The 26272-nt window shown below is 36.9% G+C and overlaps 1 protein-coding gene across 1 annotated transcript in view; it reads left to right on the plus strand.

The window, feature by feature from the left end:
* Positions 1–26272, plus strand: part of FTO (FTO alpha-ketoglutarate dependent dioxygenase) — a gene marked incomplete at both ends in the record, with an annotated part of 104595 nt that overhangs the window by 38756 nt on the left and 39567 nt on the right. The window contains 5 exon segments of the mRNA XM_079541211.1: positions 371–448; positions 5467–6127; positions 11627–11770; positions 18811–18890; positions 20484–20627. Coding sequence (XP_079397337.1) covers positions 371–448; positions 5467–6127; positions 11627–11770; positions 18811–18890; positions 20484–20627 — 1107 coding nt within the window.

Here is a 26272-nt window from a genome sequence, read left to right on the forward strand (position 1 = left end):
AGTTAAAAAAAAAAAAAAAAAAAAAAAAAAAAAGTTTCAGTGTCCAAACTCAGCATAGGTTTGAAGAATAGTGGACCAACGTGGATTTTCATCTGTGTAATAAGGTTTGATTATCTAAGGAAGCATTTGAGAGGAAAAAATACTCATTTTCTCTGAAATTACTTCAGGTGAATTGCTGTTAAGTGGAAAATCTTCACTGATTTTTGCATCTATTTATTCTTTGTTTTTCCAGAACTGATGAGAAATAATGGGTCATCTGCCTTTTTAGTGCAGCTAGTTTTCTACTTCCTTTTATCTTGTTTCTTAGTCTGATTTTGTGTTCCAATATTCTTAGTCTAACTTTGTGCTTCAATTTTTCTCCCCAAAACAGAAAAAGAGGCTTCTTGAAGAACTTGGAGAGGGCAAACTTCCATACCTGACCCCAGCCGATGCTGATTTCCATCATTTGGTAATGTATTTCTTTCAACTGTACTTGTTTTAAACTAAAGTGGCTGTTTAAGCTTTAGTGTAAGACACACTATGAATATTTTATATGATAGAAGTATCAACTGTTTTGGTTCTTCATGATGACTGGTAAAAATAACATACTTTCAGATGGTGTGAAATAACACCTCTAGAATCAAAATAGTCATGAATGAAAAATTCAAACTTCATTTGTTTCTAGGATTTTGACGTGAGCAGTTTTTCAAGCTCAATTTTGCTTACTTCCATATTGGAAGCTATGGGAATTTGTATTAATAATTACTGAAATAAAAATCTGTATTATAAGAGTAACTAAATGTCTTATTTATTTTCCCAAGGTGTGTAGCCATGCAACTCATGTAACAATTAATCACTGTTTCTTATGCTTCATGGAAATAAAGCTAACTTTGTCTTTCTTTTAATGTTTTTGCAACTTGTTATATTTATGATTTGACAAGATTTGGCAAAATAGGAAAAATATTTCTTGGCTTAGTTCTACTTTTAAACAATAAGTAATCCTTAATTTTCCAGAGAAAAGGAATGGTGAAAACTAAAATGCATGCCTCAAATGAAACCAAACAGAAGTGAAAGCAGGCATCTTCAAATGAAAGTTTTGAGGATTACCATGAAATGAGTAGAAGAATATTCTGTATCTGCCTTGGATCTTTTTAGGTCAGCTAGAAACCATATGGCAGAAATTGTAAGTTAAATCAGATCAAATCCAAACACAGTAAGATAAAAAGCATAGGAAAGAATCTCTTAAGTTGAACAGCTGTAGCGTTACAGGAATGTCGCCCGCCTTGCATTGACATATGGCTGTATGTGGTGGCAAACTCCTCACTTGCAAGGATGAATTTCTCTTTTGCAGGATGTCAATGCCAAGAAAAGTTTAGCACATTTAGAAATTCTTCTCTTGGACTCTGGATTACAAGTCAGAACAAATTTATCATAGGATGGCAGTTGTGATATTGAAAAGTTTGTTTATTTTCCTTACATTTCTACTTGATTTGAGTTCTAAGGTGCTTAGGAAAAGCATGGTTTTCTATAATCTTGGAGTGCGGACTGTAGTGAATGTAAGTTCTTGGTTGGGATCATTACCAGCTGTAAAAAGACTTGCAGACTTTCTGTTGTGGTGCACTTTTGTGGGAGTGGGAAAGGAAAGGTGACCAAGATCTTGTTAGAAAGAGTTTCCTTCTCTTTTCTGAAAAGAAGTTATTTCCAATCTTAAGCCAGTGTTCAGGAGGGCCTTTCTACTTTAGAGACTCAAGCAGCCTGCTGTTCTCTTCTTGCTACTCCTGTAATATATTCCCTCCTGATGGCTTTTTATATCTGCTCTTGCCCATCATTTTTTCCCCCCATCTTTCACATACGCAGTCTTACAGAGCTGACAGGAAAAGAGAAGCTATTGCTGAGGCTGTCCATCTTGCCTGGTATTAGGAATTTATCTTCATCTCATTTTCTTCTACTTAAAAACAAAGAAATCTGTCTTACTCGTGCCTTAGTGGAGTTCAGATTCGCTGCAGTTGCATTATACAGAATTATAGTTTGTGTAGTGTCTGTATATTTGATAAACATCATGACTTTCAAATTCTGTCTAAGTTGGGAATTGTTGCTTTCATCAAACATGCAGATTTTACAAGTTCTGTGGTGGTAAAGAGTGGGTAAGAAGGGTAAGAGCTTGAAGTCAACATATTGGCAAAACAGAATATCGCATGTGATAAAGTTCAGTTTTGGAGTCTATCTTTTCAGGAGAGACCTGCCTTGCTTATGTAAGAATCTGCCCCTTCTAAAACAGAATGCTTTGAATGTGTTGGAAGGGTCAGTTGGATTGTAATTGAAAAGCTACTGTCTACTGACAGATATGGAAATGTACAGTCTGAACAGAGCTAAGCAGTTCCATCACTAGCAAAACTTCACTGGCATCTCTTCCAGTAGGTTTCATGGCTGATGAAGTGTTTCAGAAATGGCCCCCAAACAATTGGTGGAGCAATGTAATATTTAAGAGTGCTTGTGAGCAAATAAGTCTGTATTAAAAAAAAAAAAAAGGCAATTTATGAATATGTGAAATACGAACTTATTTCATGAGGTATCCTTTCATTTATTAAGGGACCCTTGTTGCTGATTTCCAGCTCTGTTGTCCCTTTGGTTTCCTCTGTATGGTGACTGATACGGAAGTCAGAACATAGGTACACAGGTATACTTGAAATAGTGTGTGACAGTCAGATGGAGAATCAAGCATCACATGTGCCTTTTTTTGTCCTGTGGTTGCCAGTCACAAAACCACTTCTTTTTTTTTTTTTTTTTTCCTCTCAGGGAGCAGTGAGTTGACCTTTAATACTTGCTGTCAGAGTTACAACATGCAGTACATGATTCCTCCCCCTTCCCCATCCCCCCAAAACAACGAGGTGTCCGGTATGAACCTAGCGTTCACCCTGTGCTCTGATCCCTTAATGCCTTCCTTATGTTAGACATAGCACGACGACTCGTTGGAGATTTAAAGAAGACCAAACTGTTTTCTTGTCATATGTCGGAAGCGTGTTTCCATTTCCTGACTTCTGAGATAGCAGTGTAGTTTTTCTTTAAGGTAGAATCTTCAGTGCAACATGTAGAATGTAATAATAAAGCAGTTCTTCAGCATGTAATCTTCAAACATCATCCAAAGGTAGCGTGCTTCTGACTCGATCAACGAAAGGGTGCGGGAGCCGTTACCTCTGCAGGTTTTTTTTGGGGGTGGAATTCAATATTGTTACTTTGGTTAAAAAATAAAAAGTGGTGTGCTTCCTTTCTAGTACATGATTTCAGGCATTTAATTGCTGTTCATCAAATTGTTATTTTCCTGCTTCTCTAGTAGTTTGGAATTGTATGTGTTATTCATAGCAGTGCAGTGTGTTTAGTGATACAATGAAAGATAGTAAAAATGATTTCTGTATGTCAAGGTAGTCAATATCGTGATTGTTGGTTAATCTGAGCTGAGTATATCATATCTGCAGAATTATGAAACAATTGATGCAGTAATTTTATGTCACAACATGTAATATTGTTATGAAGTATGATTATGAAATAACTGTAATTCCCATCAACCTGTACCCACGCATCTGACTGTAGCCTGTTCCTGTAAATACATGAAATCTGCAGTTACTACCTTCAGTACTTTGTCATTAAGGATTTTTTCCTTGTCCTGCTCAAATACTACAAACAAAAAGCACAGTCTGAAACAAGTTGAGTGGTTCATGACCTCTGAAGGAATTGTTCCAGGCTCTTGGCAATTCTTTCTCTAGTTTATTTTCAGTTCTTTTAGTGAAAGTTGGGGTCCAGTGTTCTGTGCTGCGTGTTGTAGAAGGACCTTCAAATAAATATCTGGAAGTATTTTCAAGCTTTGGTATTTAGAGTTAAGCATGTAAATACTCTTGTCAGAAATTATTATTATCTAAAGATACTGTTATATCAAATTAACTTTTCCCCCTTTCTAGGAAATTACTTTTCAGAAACTATAAAAATGTGTGAAGAAAGGGAGTTAGCTTCTCTCTAAGAACTGACAAGCAGTGGTGTCAAGTTCCTCAGATGGACAGAGATTTATATTTAATCATTACTGCTAAAATAGGCTTCCTTTTGCATTCACGTTCTTACTAGATCCATGGTCATATAGTCTTCTGTTAAATGTTGTGACTTAAGGTGATGATGCTGATGTGTAACTGCTTGCATGCAGTAGAAAATGTGCATACTGAGTGACTGGTTTGTATTTTTAAATGCACCTTTTGAAGTTTCTTTCCTGAAAGTCAGGCTTAGATCCCACTTAAAAGAAGGAAGTATTAGTGAAATGGTTTTGAGCTTGACTAGGAGCCCACAGGTGTATTGTAGACCAATATAACGCTTTTGTGTTAGATTTTGTTTTGTTTAAAAGTGCTTTGAATGTAAACTATTGCATTGGAAAAATGTTTAGATCGGCTGTATGCATCTGTGCGCTCTAGCCCTGTTCCCAGTGCCTTCAGGTTTCACCTTTCTTTATTTCTTTTCCCATAGCACCATCAATATCTACTTTTCTCCCACAGCAGTGACTTAGTGAGAAGAGGAAATGAACTTAGTGAACAGTTCTGAGCTTCCGAAGTATTAATTGACACCCAATAGAGTCACATTGCAGCTTTTCCCTTACTAAGAGCATTAGTTTGCATCTGTTTCTGTTATCTACAAATTTTAATGAAAAATACAGTTAATGTTGTCTACTTAAGAACTTATTCTCTAGTGTGTGTGTTTTGCAAAACAATCGCGACAGTAGTTAAAGATGATTTACAGGCAGCCAATAAAAGCTGCAGTTATGTAATGCTTCCTTAGAAAGTCATATTAATGAAATAAAATTCCTCCCTGGAGTGGGAAGCGACGTTTTACATGCAAAGAAAGATGCTGTTGATTAGCAGTGCCATGCTTTGCTGGGAGTTGCTACGTACAAAACCTGCTGAATTCTGATCTCCAGGTGGTGTGGTCAGATGGAGATGTGAGAATGAAGGATGTTGCTGGTGGGGGGATGAGAGTAAATAAGTTTGGAAATTTTTATAATCAAAAAAGAGCAGTTAGCTGGCATCTTGATGAATGTGACAGTAGAAAGGTTGTCAAGGATAGAATGGACTGCCAAGGAAGACTTCGAAAGAGGTGCAGTGCAGCAGAATGTTGTGGGTTTGTTGTTGGTTGTTTATTTATTTATTTATTTATTTTTGACACATTGTATTTCAATTTCTGTTATTTTTAGTACATGGATAGTTTAGGAAATAATTTAGTGGGGAAATATTGGTTGTAGCTGGACAGTTGAACTGGGTGATCTTCAAAGTCTTTTCCAACCTTGGTAATCCTATGATAAAGTAACAAATTCTGGCATCTGACATCTATTTCTTTACTATATTCTAGACTCATGCTTGATAATTTGTCCATTTATCCCCACACATTCTTGAATATGCCAAGTACTTGTTTAAAAAAAAAGAAGTAATTTTCTGTTGTTCTTGCTTTCTCCTTTAGCAGACGACAAGATATTCCAAGCTAATTTTCAGAAAGTCGGATACAGTACCTGAAGAGCTCCATCAAATGGTTCAAGAGGGCTTTTTGACCTTGCGGAAACACAATTGTTTTTTTCAAGATCTTGTAAGGATCAAAGGAAAAGATTTTTTTACGCCAGTGTCTCGTATATTAATTGGAAACCCAGGATGCACTTACAAGTACTTGAACACAAGATTATTTACAGTTCCTTGGCCTACTGAGGGTTGTGAAATAAAATATTGCAGTTCTCAAATACATGATGCTTGTAAAGCATTAATCAAACTTAATGACTACTTGCATGTTGAAGCAGTCAAGGCATTACAAGGACAGAATCTGTTAGACACCAAAGGTATCAAAGACACTGCTATAGTAGATAGGGAGCAAAATTTTGCTACTTCGCCTATAGAGAAAGGGTCTTTTTCAAAAGATCAAAGCAGTTGTTACGTACCAGAGGATGAGTACACAAGTCTAAATAACAGAACATCTTATAACTTGACTTTATTAAATTATATGGATCCACTACAAATGCCATACTTGAAACAAGAGCCTTATTTTGGAATGGGGAATATGGCAGTGAGTTGGCATCATGATGAGAATCTGGTTGAGAGGTCAACAGTGGCTGTGTACAGCTACAGCTGTGAAGGTGAGTGCTTCTCAGCTTTGCAAACATAACACTAGAATTCAGACACTTGATTTGAATTTGTAAATGTTACTTTGGGTATCATTTTTCAGTTGACTTCCAGTACTTCCAAAAATCCTTTGTTTCCTTCAAAACATGAGGAGAATTCACATTGATTTTTAGAGGCTTTAGCTAAAGACCATTATATAAAAAGAATAGCTTATATTTTTCATGTGCGATCTGTTGCTAATTTCTTTTTTCGTCTTGAAGTGATGGGTTGCTTTTCTTACTTAACACTCAGCTAAGATCACCATGTCTGTTTTCTTAGACATAAAATATCAGTCTGCCTAGCAAACTCAGTAAAAAAAAAAGATTCCCTGACCAGTCAATGTCAGATTCTACCTATCGCATCCAAGTAATGTAATTAGTCTACTTGATTTTCTAAGCATAAATAAACTGTATTTTAATAAGCCACTGTGGCACTTGAAACAATGAGGATCTGTAGAATCCCTTTGTATGAGGAAGCTGGACCTTTCAGAGCTTTACAGCTGGTACAGATTTGCTCTTCATGGAGGCAGAATCCCCAATCTGTTCAGAGTTTAAACAGCAGGAGTCCTGGGAGCTGAGTGATCTTATGGCATCCAGGTAGCTCTTTGACTGCTCAGAGACTCACAACCTGGTTTGTGTGGTTTTCTTTTTACTTCCCTTTGCATTTTGGCATCATTTGTTATGTGGTTATTTCATGAAGTGCTATTAAAGCATGTAATGCTATAGATGAAATAACTTTACTTGCTTGTTCATTTGTTCACTTTTTGATGCCATAGTGAAAGCATAATGTTGGAAACCTTATTCAGTGTTATTTAAAGTAGAAACTGCTTTTAATGAGCCAGTGAAGAAATCTGACAGTCAGCACAAAGATGATGGAACAAGCTGATATTGTAATTAGCATCTGTTTCTTTTATTGTTTCAAGTGTCAAACTATCACAGCCACTTTGCATGAAGTATGTTTTAGAGCAGCAAAATAAGATAAATGTTTTGCTGAATGCTCATCTAAATAGTAGTTCCAAATTTTGATCCATTTAGGATTTATAGTAGTACATTAATTTACATACATCACATGGGAATGTTGAGGTTAAAAACATGTTCAGGATTTTAAGATAGTAAGCTAATAACCAATTCTTGTTTCCTGCTCTATTTATAAGAGTGAATTGCAATCCAAATACTGGTAGAAAAAAAGTCTTTTCAAAAACTGAATTTTATACATGAACATATTCTGATGAATATCTCTTGCTCCTGTCCACGTAAGTTTTGTTGAGCTTTATTGCTCAGCAGAGCATTAGCTGGTGCTAAAAATGTCTTTTGAAGTAGAGGTGTTTCAGATACCAACTCAACAGAGATGGAGTAACCAAGTCACTGCAAACATCCATCATTTTCTCACCCAAATTTCCCAGGAACTAAGTTTGAGGTTAGAGGTGTAATTTTTCTCTGGATGCTTCGTTGTGTCTTGTTTGGCTTCTTTCTGTAGGAAGTAAAACAAATAAATGAAACAGCTTTGTTAGCTGGCAAGGCAATGTTGAAAAGCTTAGCAGAGCTGAAGTCAGTTCTATTGATGAGTGATCCAGAAGGAGCTCTCAGGCTTGTTCCTATCAATGAACCGGATGACTATTACTTTGCTGCAGGAATTGGGAATAAAAATAATTCGTATTTACTACTGATGTCGCTCCCTTTCTGGGTTTCAAAAATAAGATATTCTGAACTGGTGGAAGTTGTTTTGAATAGCTGACAAATAATCTTAGCTATGTGTTGCTTAATGGATAAAAGTCATGGAGTAGTGTTTTGTACAGGATGAGAACAACAATATTAAATGGCTTCTAATGTCGATAGTGTAGTAGACATATTGCTTGTTGAAAGAATAGAAATGGTGCATAGAGAAATGTTACCTTGATATATTTAGACACAGCATTCAAGGTGAAAACCGATACGAGCAACGTCAACAAATATTCCAATTCTTGTTTTTTGTGAATGTCAGTTGCGAGAGAAAGCAAGCGTTATGGATATAGATATATAGATTATTAGTGCCTAACTAACCTCTTCTGTTGTGGCATTTCAGTAGTAAGGCGGATGAAATATCTCTGGGTAGAAATTCATTCTTTCCTGACAGCTACTGAGAAACAGAGTATGCTCTGCTTTTTTTACTTAACTTGTACATGCATGTGAAAACTGCTGTGGAAGACTGTAATAATTCTGATGTTTATTTCATTAAACCTTGAAAACGTGCCCAAATACTTCTAAGTTCAGGAAAAAAAGTCTGTAAAGGATTATTATTTTTTTCTATATTTATTTAATAATGGTCAGTTGGATTTAATGACTATACTGGATGTTTACATCCTTGTTTTAGTAATATGTTGGCAGTGATTCCATCCTCTCAGAAATAATGTTTGATTTGAAGTTATATTTAGAATATAGTCTGAGAGAGAACATTTAGGTTTCAGACTGCCAAAGACTTCTTGGAGATTTTGGTACCAAATAGCAAAGAAGCGTTTCAGGGCAACTTTTACTTTCTTCTGCTGACGAACCATAACCAAACAAGATCTGGGCAAACACAAATTTCTTTTTGTTCTAGACCTAAACAGGACCCAAAACTGACAGGACCAGGTCTTAGAGCTGCAGACTCTCCAAAATTGGAGCTGTCTACCTAAAGCCTAGTGAAGTGGCCGATTTTATTCAACTACATTCTCTTTCATGGTTCTATCCTTAGTGACAGGTTTGAGCTATTATGTTGTGGCAAGCTTGTTACCCAGTTGCACTATTTTGGAGTACAAGTATAAAGGTTTCTTGCAGGCCAAATTCTATAACCATTAACAGAATTCAAATCTGCAGATAGTTTAATCTTATTTCCTCATTAATTGCTGCTGTGTTGGACCATTTCTGTACAGTTTACTCCAGAATAAATGGATGTTCTTAATGTGCTATGTAGATGTAAGGTCCACATGATTTATTCTCATGTACCTAAGGTTTAGATGCATTCAAATGTTTTCACTTACATATGAACTGTTAACTTCTATACAGCATTCAGTCATGCCCGAGGGATGACAGAATTTTATAAAAATTTCACGTTATGTAAAAGTTTGTCAGTGCTACCTGGAGATACACCACAAGTGTTAAGATGGGCTTTTTTTTTTTTTTTTTTCCACTTCTCGAATAGTTTGCATTTGAAAGCTAGTAGCAGCTTGCTTCCATTTGTTACCAAAATAGCATGGTAGGAGCAATCAGTTTCAATTGCTGCTGATAATTATAAGGTGCAATAATTGAGAATACAGAGAAAAGGAGCCTGTGAGCTACATTTGAACTCTGTACTTAAGCAATAAAAAATTTATCAAACTGCAAAAAATAAGTCATTTTAACGAGCACATTCCAAAGGTGCTGGATTTATGAGGAGACCCCAGGAAACTTTCATTGAAATTGCTGTCTCTGATTGTAGTTCTATATTTTATTGGTGCCATATTGTGAACAGTGCCGCTGCCAAAGTGAATGGGAAAGCAGCATAACAGAGAGTTAACCCAGAAAGGTTACCTCTTTTTATAATATCCATGATGTATTGCATTAAAAATGCCTCGAAAGCCATCTTATTTCCAGTTTTCAGAAAACTTTTTTTTTTTAATTGTTACAATTTATCCAAATGGGTCAGAAAATATGAAAGCCCCTCAAAGACTTTAGTATTGATTTTTCTGAGTGTTTGCTCACTCTTGTTTTCTCATTTGTGTGTTCCCTGATAGAAAGGCCTAGAGCTGCTCCTGAGCCAGAGCTGCAGCCAAAGGAGAGCAGCAGCAGTCAAGAGGAGATGTAGGGAATGGGTTTTGCAGTAGGAGTGTCAGCTGAGGTCTGAAGATCAGCTTTTTGAGATGTTTTGGCTCTCTGCTTCCTGCTTCTAAGCAATACTGAATTGACACAGGAAGACAATTTATTAATTATTAAAGGTTATCTCCAGCTAAACAAACATTGCAGTAACAATGTGAGAGGAATGACTTGAATGTTTTGGAAGTGAGAGTTCAAGGTCACTATATCTGCACATGATATAGTCAGATGATAAATCTGTGTCATGGTATTTTTCTAGAATTAAATGAATACTTATGTTGTAGAAAATCTTATACAAAAGCACATTTGCAATGGGCAGTGAAAGAGGCACATGAACTGCTGCTAACTAACAAGCAGTAATTATGCATTCTGCATTGTTGATGACTTCTAACAGTTGACTGCCAATCTGTGCCAGCTGCTTATTAAAACTTCATCCTCCCTGTGTCAAAATGCTCTGTTACATTAGCCATAAAAGTGTTACACCATGGCTCCCAAATACCTTGTTATAAATGCTGGCTGTATCTTTCAATTTGTACTGTGGTGAAGTAAGCTTCTGAAAATAGTTCTGAGGGATTAAGCTCTAAATAGTATTTTTATGCAGTGGATTATTTTTTCCCCAAGCTCCACATGTTCGTGTTACTTAATGATAAGAAAAGTGTTGTGACTAATGCATTGAAGTTTCATGGCTCTTCCACATTATCTGTCATGTTTGACTAATAAATTTGAGAAAAGAATGACAGATAAGATTCCTAGATTATTTCGTGAACCTCGTTGGTCTGGATGCAGTGTTTTGTGCATATAGTGGAAGTGCTAAGTCAAGCTTGAAGTAGTGGTTGAGCACCTGGTGAGAAGGCAGGACCAACCCAGGGGTGCTCAGGTGCAAGCAATGTACCTGATTGGAAGGGGTGGAGCCAGGATCCACCTCTTCCCAGACCTCATTTAAGGGTTGGCAGTGGAGGCAGCAGGTCTTGCTGGAGATTTCTGCCTACTTGAGGCCTTCCAAAGGTAATCAGCTTCTTTCCTTTGTTTCTGTGTCCCTGACTGTTGCATTTGAGCAGATCTTCACTTGCTGTAGCCTTGGACATTGCTGCTATGCTGTCATTGCTGCACTTCCCATTGCATTACAGCATTATATGTGCACGTTATTTCACTTTGCTTCAGTGTATGATTTAGTGAAATTACAAATATATAAACAAACCTGCAATTTGACTTGAAATGATTTTTAGAAGTCAGCTGTTCTTATGTCAGTGATCCACCTCTTTCATCTTTTTCTTTGCTTGTAGCTCAAGTAATTAATGAGAAAAGCTGGTATTTGTAGATCTCCTGTTATGCGTATCGATAGTGTCAGAAAAACTTAAGTCCTTTATGGACTTTGGTTTGACTTTTACTTTGTAGTTAACATGAAGTTTTCATCGTAGTAAAATTACTTGCAAGAAATTCTTAATCTCTTATGATATTTTAATACTTTTTTTTTTTTTTTTTTTTTTTTTTTTATCTTGGAGAGGTTGCTTACACCAGATGGAGATTGTGGAAAATTTAAGCCTATTCAGTCTGTACGATGTGGGTTATCATTAAGTGTATGTTGTTAGACCAGGTGTTGTATTTTATGGTTGTCATCTTGTCTTATGATTTTTTATGTTCCTTTTTTCCCCTTGTCTCTCTTTAAAGATTCATCAGCTGAAGAACCGAGTGATTGGAACCTGAAGGGAAGAGACCCAGCTGTTTGGCACGTAGGCTTGAAGGTAGCATGGGACATAGAGACACCTGGATTAGCAATACCACTTCACCAAGGCGACTTCTACTTGATGCTTGGTAATTTTCAAGGGCTGGGAAGTTGAATGTTCTGTTGAAAACACAGAAGCTGGTAAACTTCCACTCCTTTCCTTCAGTTAGTAGTCCTCCTAATTTAGCAGAACAGATCTGCCTTGAATATAAGGCAAACTCCTCCTATTCTGACCAATTCCAATTGTTTTTCAGGAACTTTCTCTTACTGTGTTTCTTTTGCTTCAATGAAAAACAAAAACAAAAAATTGAGTGCTTTTTCCCTGTCTGTTGTACAGTTGGAGTTGATAGTTCAGGTCAGACTGTAAAACATAAGTAGGATTTCTTCAGATTTTGTGAGAACTTGAGCTGTCCCTGTTCAATTCTTAGATTTGTAGATGCCAGTTTTTGTTGTTCTTAATGCAGTTTTACTCAGTAGCTCTTAAGAAATTTGTCTGCCTTGTTTAACAACAAAAAAAAATCCTGTTTATGAGGTTTGGGTTATGATTTGGCTACATACTACACAAACAATGACTGCAGCAGTGATAGTTTGGTTCCATGATTCCTGAGATATCCCCTGTACTTGTCTGTGGATGTTTTATTGGTCACCTTTTTTAGACATGAAGACACAACATTCCCTTCGTTCAGCTGCACTTTTCAATGTGTGTATTTGAACATATCCATTTCCCGGTAGTGGGATTAAACTAAGATCATAATGAACAAAACTGACATGCTTTAAGAGTGAGACTCAATGTCTCATGTTCAGAGGATTGGAAAAAAAAATGCAATTAAACTGAGCTCATTTACTTGAAGCTGAGCTCAAACACAGAGGTTTTCCGGGTAAGTTGAGGACTTTGGTTAACACTTGTTGGCACAAAACTATTATTTTCTCTTTTGGCTTGTGTTTTTCTTGTGTTTTTGTTTGAACAAATTGAATCATAACTCACAGAATCAAAAATATGAACCAACTCTGACATGGTTGTGTTTGCCTGCAAAGCCAACCCACTTAACAGGCACCTTAGAAGAAGGAGAAGCATTTTGTTCACTGTTTGTGTGTTGGGAGGTAGGTACACAGGACTCCCTTAGGATGGTGTATCACATAGCCAACTTATTGGGCTGAACAGTTTTCTTCATTTTACCTTCTGGCCTCTCAACAACTACGAACAAAGTTTAATATATACAATATCCTTGTCATCTTAAACAGTACTGTTTTTTATAGTTTCCTCATCAAATCATGTGCATCATTGTCAATGAAGAATCTGTGTAAAAACTGGGATGCTTGTCTTAAGTGCATTCTGGGATGCACTCCCTTAAGTCTTAAGGGATGCCTTCATAAGTGCATTCATACATGAACAGAAAAAGTGTTATGATGTGAGCTTCTTTGATACAGTGGTGTAGATGTGCAGGTGTGCCTCCCCTTTTGTGTTTGGGAAGATATATGGGGCAATAGCATGGAAGAAGACAGGCATTTCTTATATGAAAGTGTAGTTTAGATGGCAGATAAACATTCCTAGAAAGGCTTATGAATCTGCTCAATTCTGGTTCAAGCATCAAGTAAAACTTTCATCTCATCTTAACTGACTGGAAAGTTTGTGCTTAATCAGCTTTGCTGGGGCAGCAAATTCAGAAGGAAAGTAATAAAGCAAGGAGTCTGACCACTATTTGTATTGCACTGTATTGTGAATTATAGTCGACTGAGTTACCAGACCATAAGGATATTTCTCATTCTCGACGGAATGTATGTACTGTAACTACAGTCTTGGGAATGCTGCATGAAGGTTGGCTCAGAAAATTAGTTTATGTAACAGAAAACATGATTATCGTGTTCAGATTGAAACAAAGGTTGTGTTAAACATTCTTCAGAAGATAATGTGTAAATCACTTTCTTATTAATGCTTCACAGAGAACTACGGTTAGCTCTGTAGACCAGGTGTTAAATGGTCTCTCATGCCTTCGCGTTTTTCTCTATTACTTAAATAATACATATAGGTAGATGTATTTGAGTGTTTCTAATTGGCAGTCGTCTGCCAGTATTCTCAAACTTGTGTTTAGTTTCAGTGTACGTTTTAACTGCCTTTATCGTGTTCTGTTGCTTGAGGTGAGAGGCGGACAAGATTGGTGGATGTATACAGTTCTAGTTTTTTTATACCATACTGGTTTTGTTAACCAGCTTCTCAGGGGAGACATCTTGAGGATACGTCTAAAGGATAAAACGTGATTTTTTTTTTTTTCTAAGAGGTAGCTTGACAGTAGAGAACACAAGTCTAGCTTAATTTATCTAGTCCCTTTAAACATCAGGCCTTCCAAAACGTCATTTCAGTAAGTGTAATCATCTTGCTGGCATTTTATTAAAAGCAGTGGAAGCAGCCTGCAGAGTAGAGAATGTAGTATTACGATGAGTGTTGCACCTCAGGGTATCAGCTGGCAGCATCTGTTGATGTAGAAGGGACCAACTGGTAGGACTGTGCTCTTTCTTATGAGCTTTGATTCATCCAACTGGAGTGACTAACTTGCAAGCACTGCAGGTCTGTTATTTCAATTTCTGAAATGGTGTAGTGCTTACTTCTTTATGTTGGAATTGTAAAATATTGATGTGTCAAATTCAGTATGCTGCTTGTAACTGAAGTCAGATTCTAATAATTCCTGAACCCATAATATCTCAACTGTTTCCTAATTTTGTCTTAATCTAGTGTATGGAAACATGGTAACTTAATGATTCTTTGAGAAGAGTGCAAATACAGAAATTAGTGAATCCTAATCTATGGGTATTTCATAGTACTATAAAGGATATTGAAATTTGTTTTTGCATTTCTGGTAGACATTTAGGAGTTCAGCTTGTTCCCTTCTTCAATACCTCTTCTATTCTGGGAGGGATTTAAATAAAATGCAGTCTTAAAATTTACACCTTCGTTCTCAGCATTCCTCTTCAGTTTAAATAATAAGCCACAATACCTGTTGGTACTAACCAACCGTAATGTGATCAAATCCATGCATTTGAAGGTATTACAATACTATTAATGTATTTTACTTAATCACAGTGAAACAAAATGCATAATTATTCAGTAATTTGGGCTTTTTTTGAGGTTACCCTTTCTTGATACGAAAAGATTTGCTGAAGGTCTGCAAGTCTACTGCCTAAAAAACCTCAAATCTGAACTTTATATCACTCACAAAACGGAAACACTTTAGCCCAATTTAGAATAATATATTGGTCTGCAGAGGAAGTGCATACTGAACCCTGCTGTCTCAAGTACACAGTCAAGGGGTGTCTAATATGAAACGTGTTGGGTGCATGCAATAAATCCAAAACGTGCGGAGGTGAGCAAAGGGCCCCATCTGCTCTGCCCTAGAGCATGCTTAAGTAGGGTTGTCATGGTCTTAGTATTAAATTGGAATCTTTCCCCTAATCTTTGACTTAGACACAACCAGATTGGCAAGCAGATTTACAATTTTCACTAATTTTCCTACCATGACTTCAAAACGTATTTAACAAAAATACACTCTGGACTTTTTCAAAGGGAGAAGATTTACTTTTCTGCAGCTGTTTCCCATAGATCAAGCTCTTGCTTGAAGGTTAGGGTTTTAGAAACAGCATGAAGATGAATTTGGAATCTTATACCCCTCCCCACCCACTAGCAGATTATAGTCGAAGGAGCATCAAAAAATTATTTTCATAACCATCTAGAAGGTGGGTGCACACATTTCAGAGGTTGGCTTGTGGTTAGAGATAAGTATTAAATGGAAGCACTTCCGCGTGTATATAATAGCTCATTAAACTATTTCTAGGTATTTAATCTGCTTCTATTTCCACAAACTAACTTGAACCCTTTTTGCTCCCTAGCATCTTGAATGTGTTGGAGTTTTTTTAACCCCATGGTTTTCTCTTGACTCCATGTTTAATCCAAATGCTATATTCCTTGATTATTAAGACTTCGAACCCCAGAAACTTGTTGTTACTGAACTTTGATCATGAAGTTTGGCAAATTCCAGACATCTTAATTTAGTTCAGCCTCTCAATTCATTTGGTGTTTTGTTTGTGCACACTTTCTCGTTTAAAAATTAAAAATATTTCTTAATTAGGGCCAGATCATCCTTCTAGCTTTCTGATAGGAAAGACAAGTGCTGCAAGACAGACTCGATTGACCTGTAACTTTTTGTGGAAGGAGACATAGCCTTTCTGGTATTTTCTGCTGGCATACAGTAAAATTAGCTTGACTTGGTTTTCTGTTGTTGAAGCATTACTAGGAGATGGGTGAAAGAAGAGTTGGTTTCTGTCACCTCTTCTCAGTCACTGTAACTGAGTCCAAGACGGAGTCCCTTATGTCCAAGAGTACCACCTGATTTGTGAGCCTGAGTAGTCATAACTGTATTAAAATCATTTAGTGCTCCTAAAGTCAGAAGAGGTTGGTAAAATGGTATGTGTGTAACTTCTTCCTGGCAGTTACTGCTATCTTTTTTAGTATGGATTTGCAAGTCATCAGCCAACCTGAGTGCTGTTATGTGTGTAGTTGCGTAGAAATTGAATTGATACGAATTGTAAATAATGGGAAAATGATCTTGTTTGGAAGTTGCACTATAGCATAGTAAAACAAACAAAAAAAGGCAATAAGAATTCACTTATGTAATGTAGTTACAGAAATGAATAGCACGGGTTAATTTCACCTGTATTTGTAGGTACTTGGGATGAGTGGAATATCCAGGCTTTGGCCTGTGCTTTAAACCCACTGTACATTTTACCTGCTTTGTGAAATTAAGAGGAATGTCCAAATACAAGAATTCTTCCTGAACTTTTTAAGAAGTTAATAAAGACAGTGTAAACTGCTGTTGCTGTTCAGAGCATTTTATGAAGTGTGGTTTGTGCCTTCCTGAGAAGTTCTTCAGCTAGAGGAGCTGCATTTTTGGCTTTTATTCAATGCTCCTTTCAGTAAGGATCAGCTTCAAATTTATTTCTTTTTATTTTGCAGTTTGTTACTTAAGACAGTGATGTACAGTATGCAGTCATTATTTTTGTGAGTGATTTGACTCATCATTCTACCGATGCTCAGCCAGTTAAGTAGCAGAATTTAAATATTCATGCATGTATGTGCATGCATACATCATACATACTCTTTTTAGTTTGCTCTTTTGAAAGAGGCTGCACATGAGCAGGGATAATGTCTTCATGCCTGTGATGCTTTATTTGAATAAGTCTGAACTCCTGCACTTTTCCATGCAAACTCTAGGAAGTTTATTTTCCTTAGTGGTTTTTTTCCGTGCCAGTTACAACTACACATGTCTTGCATGGATCAATGTATTAAAGCACCGTGTACCTTAAACCTTTTTGTTTGTGGATATGAGGAATAAGGTTCTATAACAAATAAAAAATCCTTTGCGTGCCCGTGTTTTATACAAGTTACATTATCGGAAGTTTCTGTAGTTGGTGATTCTGTGAAAAAGAGTTGTATGCATTTGCAAGTAATTGGATAATCTACTAAACAGCCTCGTGTCTTTTTGGTGTTACATCTGAAAAGTCAAAATCCTTTTGCACCTGACCTCTAAATTATTTAAACAGGTTTCAGGTTGATAACTGTTTTCCAAAGTGGCTTTGGCCACCTGTATACAATCACACTTGTGATTAATTTCTTTTAATAAATCTCACCCAGATTTGTCTCAGTAGTCCTATAATGCGATCTGACCATAAGGTAGCAGATGATTCATTGGGAAGTGTGGGCCAGAAGGTGCTGGAAGTAAGAAAATAAAAAAATCCATTTACAAGAAATACAGATTTTTGCCATATGCACTTGTGCAGTAAATAGTGGTGGTTTCCTTGATTCCTGGGCACTTCAGATATAAAACTGAATTTATTTTTCTGGCACTTGAACATCGGGCATCTGTTACTGAGTTTTGTTACTTTAACACAAATGAAACTTTTAGAATATTGTTAGTAAGAACTGATTTGAACTTAGCATTCACATAATGGAATTCATATATGTTTTAAGAGTTTTTTGATAAACACTGAAACGAGATCTCAATGCCAGAATCCACTGGAATTTGTAGCGAGATAAGGACCTAATGTCTGAAGGCAGAAGAGATGCCATACAGGCTCTTATCTAACCACAAATGTGGGAGAACTGAAGATAAATAACTTGCCTGCATGCAGCTTTCAGAGCAGGAGGGATGCAGGGCAGTACTGACTCCAAGTTAACTTGTTTATGGATTTATTAATCTGTACTAACTTATGTAAGTGTAATTCAGGACTTAATTTACAGCACTTGTCCATATATTCTCCTGAGCCTCTTTTTGAGTTTAGAGGGCCACATAATTTTAACACTGAAACTGAATTTAAAGCACTTCGTGAATGATGCTCAACATGACATTGAATGTTGCTTCTAGATGTAGACTGAAGTTCTTCAGGGCAGTGTATTTCCTCTAATATGTGCTAATTTCTCAGAATTTGAGCTTTCTGTAGCTAGAATAATTTCAATGAAAGTCAAACCAAGTAGATTCTGTCTGCAGTGGTTTTCAGAGCAGAGTGATTGCACTGTTTTCTGGCCAGCTTGCCCACTGTAGTCTTTGGCAACCCCTGGCCAGCTACCAGAAAGCCTCAATAAAATGTCAGGTTGTTACAGCAAGTTGCACTTTCTGGTGTTCCCAATTTTTTCGTTCTGAGCTGTGAATCTCAGAAGAAAAAAAAAAAAAGATAAAACAACATGTCTTTTGTCTTGTGTTCCATCCTTTTTGTCCTTCTTTTTCTTTCCTACTTTTCCCTTTTTTTTTTTCCCCACAAGAAATGTTTTATTGTTCAATTTTGAGAAAAAGAGAGTTGCAGTTTCCAAGTAATCTTTCATTTTACATGCCTATAAGGGGTGGGAAAAACACCACCTCTAAACTAGAGAAACTGGGAGAAAGCAACTGTATCAGAGTTGTTTGTAACACTAGAACAGTGAATTGCTATGCTCTGCTAAGCACTACGAAGATTCTACTAACTGAATTCTTCATTTCTATCTGTAAATGCTTAGTGTAATGTCTTTTATCCTGGCTGCATATCAGTTGGTTTCTCTGAGTACATATATAATTTTTCCTGTACTCAAGGTTTCCTAATCTTTCCCCAGATGATCTCAACATGACACATCAGCACTGTGTTCTGGCTGGCTTTTCACCTCGGTTCAGCTCCACTCACCGAGTGGCAGATGTGAGTATAAAGTATGGTTTTCTACTTGGTCATTTGTCAAACTAATACTCCAGTACTGTAAATGTAGCATCGTGTTGCATCTGCCTTACCCAGAACTGCATTGGATTACATTTAATCAGACTGTTTCCTTGAACCACCGTTATTTGTTTGTAGTTGGATTGAGGTATGGTTGTTTCTGTTATTAGTAATTTACCTAAGTTTACAGTCATTCATGTAAGATGTGAATTAGGGATGTGCTACGCCCCACCTCATGGATTGCTTAAAAAAGTAGAAACAACTATTTTTACCTGAATTTTTTTGTTTGTGTCCCACTCCTAGCTGGCAGGTGTTATTTATGATGAGGTAGAAATGCTCAGTGCACACATCACCGATATCCACAGGCTAAAATAGCCTTTAGAGGAGCAGAAGGACTAAGATGAGTCGTGAGTATGCTTTAAGCTGGATCCTTCTGCATTTTGCGTGTTCTGGGATGGAAGAAGCAGGGAGATGATAAAGTGAGCCCCTTCAGCCAGTCATTCTGGGTAGCAAGACTTTGGCATTGAACTCAAGTGTAAAGATGCCTTTGATTACTAGACCTCCCCATTCCTTCTCCTGTCCATAGTTCTAGCAAAAGTTTTCTTTATGTGGTATTTAAATGGCAATGTATACAGAAATAAAATGATAGACTGCATTGTAAAAAGATATTAAAATTAAAGCGTATTAAAAAATTGATGCTTTATTTTTTGAGTAAAACAAAAGGTAACACTATTGAAGCAAGAGTGATACGTGTATCCATATACATTTTTTTTCTTCCTAGTTTGTATAATAGTAGAAAAGCGATATCATCAGGCATTGGCAAATACAATAAAAGTTTAATAAAAAAAGCCTTTATTTCCCAAATTATACTCTGCTTACTTGAAGTGGACTTTGGCATAAAGCAGTAATGCACTGTGCAGTTTAAAAATCAATAGTTGTGAATATTATCTTATTTTAAGAGTATTCTGACCTACAGCTTCTGTCTGTTATTTTGCAAGAAAATGCATATTTTCAATTTTAAAACTTCTCTAAGTGATTGTGCTCTGTTTTTGTAAACTATTGTGGTCTCAACCAATGTATAGTTTTTTGAAAGGGATTTTAAGTATTTTCTTCTAGTTTATTGAAAGAAATTAAGTGAAAACAAAAGCAGCATAATTGCAGATCTGTTCTGTTCATGTTACCAACATCTTCTAAACAGACAACATTCTCAGACTGAATATGAAATTCTGTTTAAGTTTTACTGGGAGCCTGTACAACTACACACGTGCAACTGATGGAAAATGCAACCATATTTTTATCTGCCATAATTATAAAGTAAATTGAAAATTAGTCGTATTTTCTCCAATCTATGGTTACTGATTGGTTATGTTGAGCGGTCTTTTGTGTAGTTTATTCTAACAGCGCTATAAACAAACCAGTGGGCATTAAGCTTTTGTTTAAAAGATCATAAAATGCAGTTACAGAAATGCAACCCTTCTGCTCCTTCACTTTCTTTCAGAACTAAATGGTTCAGTATTGCTTCAGTTCAGTAACATCTGTGTTCTGACATGGCTCAATATCTGTTCTTATTCTGTTTAGTGTTCAAGAGGAACACTGGAATACATATTTGGACAGTGTGAACTGGCACTCCAGAATTTACAAACTGATTCTAATTCAATGGCTTTATCTCTGAAATCAGTGGAAACTGCAGTTGTAAAGCAAGTGGAAGAAATACATAATGAGGTGAGAAGACGTGCATTGGAAATGCTGCAGCTGGGTTCTGAGAGGTGCAGTCTGGTGCTGTGTTCAACAGCTCACAAAGCGTGGTGCTGCATAAGTTCATAATGTGCTTTTTATGATTTATTAATTGTTTACAGCCACTGGGAGTAACTCAGATCTGATACTTTCATTGCCATGAAGTTTTCTTTTTTGACTCTTTAAGATCCCTCTGCTGGTAGAGGTAAGGAGCAGTTGGTAGGGTTGGTTTCGTTGTGCCAAGTCTACCAAATCATTGCGTGGTGGACAAACCAAATTTCTGGGAGAGGTGTGGGGGGTGGAGGGAATGGAAAGAAAAATGCATGTAAGATGTTTTTAATTGCTTGTCAGATATTAAGGTAGCTGCCATTATAATTTTTTTTTACTGAATGGCAGGTGTGAGATGATTGTGAATGTCTGCTTTAAGGTGCATCCTGAAGAAAATGTAATGGAAATAATCGTAACATACTTCAAGTCATTCTGTGCTATAAAACGTACAAGGGTAACAGTGCACTTCTGTAGAAGTTTGAACCTGACAGCGTTTCATGGTTTGAAGTCTTAGCAAGCACGTTCATTTTAAAACCTCTGTTTGGGGAGACAGTAGAGATGATTTCTTTTTTCTGGAAGTAGGCAGTATATGAGGAGTGCAACTTTGCTTTTTCTGTGTTAATGACAGCAACATGACACAGTAGGTGGGTCTTCTCATGGTGGTGACATTTCCAAAGCTGGTTAGTTACTTTTTTTTATTTAAAGAAGACATAGTTGAGGCTATGTGGTAGGAGTTTGAAGTGACGTTGTGTAGTTGGTCTGGCAAGTTCTACCTGAAACAAAACTTTGAGCTTTTCTTAACTAAAGCACTGATAATCTCTTCAAAAGCAGCAATAGAAAGCAAAGCACGAATCTGAGTCAGTTTTTCTGAAGTATCAATTACAGCATTTCTATGTTCAAACATTTTGAAGGAGCTAATCTTTACTACTACTAAAATAAGTATGCTCAGCGTTGTATTAGAACATGTGTAGTACTGAAATAATTTTGATTGGAATGAGATGTTTTTGTAAAGGGTTTAAATTATCTGCTGAGGAATGTAATACCGTGCGTTGCTACTGAAACTTGGTAGAACGTATTTTTATTTGTTCAAAGCTGGTAAAAATGGGTATAGTGGTAGCAAAAGATTTGCACCCTTGACTTTTAGCAGGACAGCTCTTAGAGCTATTTAAAGAAGTCTCATGCATGCAGGGCTTTACAAAACATTAATCAGGCTCAGTCCATAAAACTATACGCATATGTGGTTTGCACAGCTAGGGCCACAAGCACAGCTGGTGTAAATTTGCATGGGTCCTTTCACATCAAAGCTCTGTGCCGTTTACATCAGGTGAGAGACTAGCCCCTGGTGTTTGCAGTCACCTGAATAATTTTGCTGTGTGACATACAGGGATGTTTCCTGTTACGCATATGGGATATACTGTAAGAGAAATCATTGTTTAACTTGTACATATTGTGCAGTTAATCTTAGTAGTCACATACGCTCTATATTGCCTTTGAAAAGAAAACCCACTTGCCTTTTTTTTATTTCCTAAGGTCACCTTTTCACTTGAAGTACAAATTTCATATGTTGAAATACAATTCAAATTTCATTTATTAGCTGAGCAAGTAGACAAAGTTTGCTGTTGCTCACTGTTGCGTTAAATACATCTTCAAACATCACTGAGGGGAAAACATACAGATCTGTGGGGCTAATGCAGGTTTTGCATATGAAAACTTCCTGCATTCTTTTCTTACTGTATGATAAATCTTTGTATTTTCAGGCACATTATTGAGGTTTTAGTCTCATGTTGCATATGAAGAACAAGAGCATGTTTTCTTCCTTTAAAGAATTAAACTGGTTAACTACTGATGAAAATGAGTCTTTCATCTGATAATTGTGATGATGACCAAGTGATTTGGTCACTTTTTTCTTTGCCCTTTTAGTTCTGTTATTTTAAGTACAAAAAAAAAAAAGAAAAAAAGAAACTGAAGTAGCTAAAGCCACATACAGAATTGATGAGGAACTGTCACCCAGTTTTGCCTTTGAATTTCTGTTTTGGTATGCAGCTTATCTACCTTTGGACCAGAGATCATGGGCCAGAAATTGAGTAGTGTTTATTTGCCTAGAGTAGGTGATACAGTTGCATTCTACTTACAAATGTCATAACTGAAGCTCCTCACATGTTTTAATTCAGAGAGAAAGAGCCTAACAGCACATCTGAAAGAGTGAGATGTGATTCTGTGCCTTCACTTCTGTATTTCTGGACAGGAAAATGGACTTGCTATGCTGAAAAAAAGGGAATTAGAACTGAAGATCTGGAGTAGAGGTGTAGTTTTAGTATTTCTATTTTTGTGGTGAGTAGGGAGACCTCTAAAAGAGTAGAGTTGAGCATCTGGGGAATGTCTTTTCTGATTGCTTGTTTTCCCGGAGTTCACTTGTTGGAGACCTGTCTTGGATACAGGTGATGTTAGGAATGAAGTGCAGTTATTCTTTAAAGCTATCAGATTGCTGTTTGGCCAGTAACCTGTTTTTGGGGTGACAAAGACCCATTGTTTACCTTGCTGAGAGAGCAGTTGTGTGCAGAAGCCTCAAGGATTCTTATTCAGCAATGGTAACCTAACAACCACAACTTCTCTATGAAATAAAACACCGAAAGAACTTTTTTAGGATGTGTTGTGTTTAAAATATGTCAGGCTTTGAAGTACTTAAGTTTGAAGAAGTGAGGTGTTGTCCTCACTGGGGTTTTGGCTCAGCCCTGATTATTGTGATGAAAATTTGAGACTGAATTGGTTGCTATGTCACTCCTGAGTACAGTGACTCTTGACTACAGCAGATGTGTTTTCATAGCAGCAGTAGGTATATCCCTCGCAGTTTGTCATTTGTACACCTGCAGGGTTGTGGAGAAGCCTGGGTAGCTCAGTCAAGGGTGTGTGATGTTAGCTGCTGGGTCACTGCTAAGGAAGGGTTGCAGTGTTTGCAGCAAGGAAGGTTAAAATGCTTTAGCATGCCATGCTGAGCCTACAGCATGGTTGGTGGCTGGACAGTACAGGAGAGCAACATATAGATCACTTACATCTGTGGCATTTAATAACCAATACCTTTAAGTAAGTGACTGAGGAGCACCACCTCACAAAATGTCAAATGCCACTGTTGGCCTTTTACTACTCAGTATTGACTATAACCTAAAAGTGGCCTTTAATCATCACCAAAGGACAATCTGAAAATCTGCTGAGGTTAGATGTATGAGGCCTGATTCTGGGCTTTCTTTCACAGATGGAAGTCATAAGTCAAAAATTAATTAGAAGACAGAAATCTTCCTGGAATGTGCAACATATGTATTTTCTTTCCACGTTAATATGTTTAAGTTTCATCCTGTGCTGTTGTGTGGACTGCTTTCTTATCTGAACTAAAGCTAGCTGTATTATGTAAGATTCTCTAAATTAAACTCTGGAAAACACTTGGCAAGAAGTTAACCTGCATGTTTTGTTGCAGATGAATGTTAGTACCTTTACCTTTAGTTCCACTAAGGCTAGAATTGAGTTTTTATTTCTCTAGCATATTTTGGTTTTTCTTGGTATAGTTCCTCTTCTTCATATAAAGAGGTGGATGGAAGCGAGCCTGTATGATTGCCTTCTTCCTGCAGAAAGAGATTAGTGACTGGAATTCAATTGAAGAGTTATGCTAATTTAGAGCTAGTGTTAATTTTAAAGTACCAAACAAACTTAGTATAACTGGTATCTCTGCAGATTTTTAGCAAAAGTATGCATGCTTACTAATTTCTCAAGTATCGGTGATAGAGGAATTTGTGCCTCATCAAGATGACTTTTTCAGAATCAGCAGTCACCTGGTCAGAGGCAGCAGCTCAGCTGTCAGTCTGCTTGGTGGCTCTGTTGGTGGGTGAAATGTTGGTCTTCTCTTCCTCCCTCTTCTTTTAACTCAGTTTAAAGCTAAATTGAGGCGCCATGAGATGAATATTGACCTGAGTGTGAAATCCCCAGTATGTGTCAGTCCACATCACTTAACAGCCACATTGTGCACCACAGGTGGTGCTCTGACATCTGATGAGATCAGGTATCCTGCAGAAAATGAACTAGCCTGTTGCTCTTGTGTTTGCTGTAAGGGATCAAGATGCATTAAAGATTTGGCCAAGATGTCAGACTTGACTTAGGCTGAAATTACAGAGTAATGTAACAGATCAATATGATTATAGTTAAAAATCAGATTGACTGAAATAGGTTTTTATCACGATGAGCCATATTTTGTAGCATTGGCTTTCATTTTCTTAAAAATAGTTTTTCTTTGATTAATGGCTTAATGTGATTCATTTCCTGAATCATATTTGCCAGGTATCATGTGTTATTGCCCTCTCAGTGAAAGCAGCCAGCAAAAATAGAGAAGAAAAAAGGAGTAGTGAGTACTCAAAGCTCTTGTTGAATTGTTGGCGTGCTCAGCCATCCTGAAACATTGTGTACTGATTTTTAATGAAGCATAGCTTGGTGCTTCATAGGCAGTAAATACTACTTCAGCTGTTTTTATGAAGGGCGTGTGTCCCCAGACTTCTGTGCTATGAGCCACTACTGTTACAGTCAATTTTTGAAAATATTCTAAGGTTTGCATCTGTCAACTAATCATGTTATATTTTACTAACAAAGTTAATGTTTGTTCTAAACATTTCAAACTTAAGTTTCTTTTACTGCGGTCATTAACGTGCATTGACCAAGCATTGAGTTGATGTTAGCAGAAGCACTCTGAGACTTCTGTAGCCTGCTGCAAAGAGTTCAGTGACAGCTTTGGGCAGTTTTCTTGACTCCTTCACCTTGTCAGGTTGCCTTTGTTTGCTGTGGAGTCAAGCAGGATAAATAAAATCTTTTGTGGAAGCAGGTAATGACTAAAGCAACTTTGAACTTGGTGTGAAATGCAACTACCACAACAAAAATAAGTTCATAATTCTAAAGGCTGGAACTATGGATTGCTGTTAAAGATAGCAATCAGGCTCAGCAGGAATTAGGGTAAACAGAATTATTTTGCTCGAAGAATATTTGATGAGCTATGTATGACTATCATCATCTTAAGTCATCACTTAAAGCTGAAGAGCCGCTCATATGAAATTAAAAACCAACAAACAAACTACAACATACCGTATGATTTGTATTTCATATTCTGAATAAAAGCATTGCTTTGCTTGTGATAAAGCTTTATTGCACTGTTGGGATAATGTTTTCTTTGTAAAGCACAGTTTCCACATAAACAGAAAAGCAGTCTGGCCAGTTCTTTCCAATGTGCCGAGCAGCAGACAGCTGCCTTCCACTCTCAGTATGCACAGGGCAGGTTGGCTGTACAGGAGGTTCAGTAGAGGGAGCATGAGCCTGGCCGCAGCACTGCAGCTCATCCTGAGCTGCTACTGGCAGCTTGTCTGGAAACCAGACTGGTTGGTAAACTTGGGGAAACTATTTTTCATTATAAAGCTGTGCTCGTTGTACATAGCAATTGACTAGGCTGTATTCTAGCACAATTTATTGCTGCAATTTTATTCTATATTTTGTATTACTAAATAAAAATAACAACTGTGCATAAAGACGTGTTTAGAGATGAATGCTTCAGTAGTCTT

Source organism: Tetrao urogallus (genome assembly GCF_951394365.1).
Source record: "Tetrao urogallus genome assembly, chromosome: 12".
Lineage (NCBI taxonomy): Eukaryota > Metazoa > Chordata > Aves > Galliformes > Phasianidae > Tetrao > Tetrao urogallus.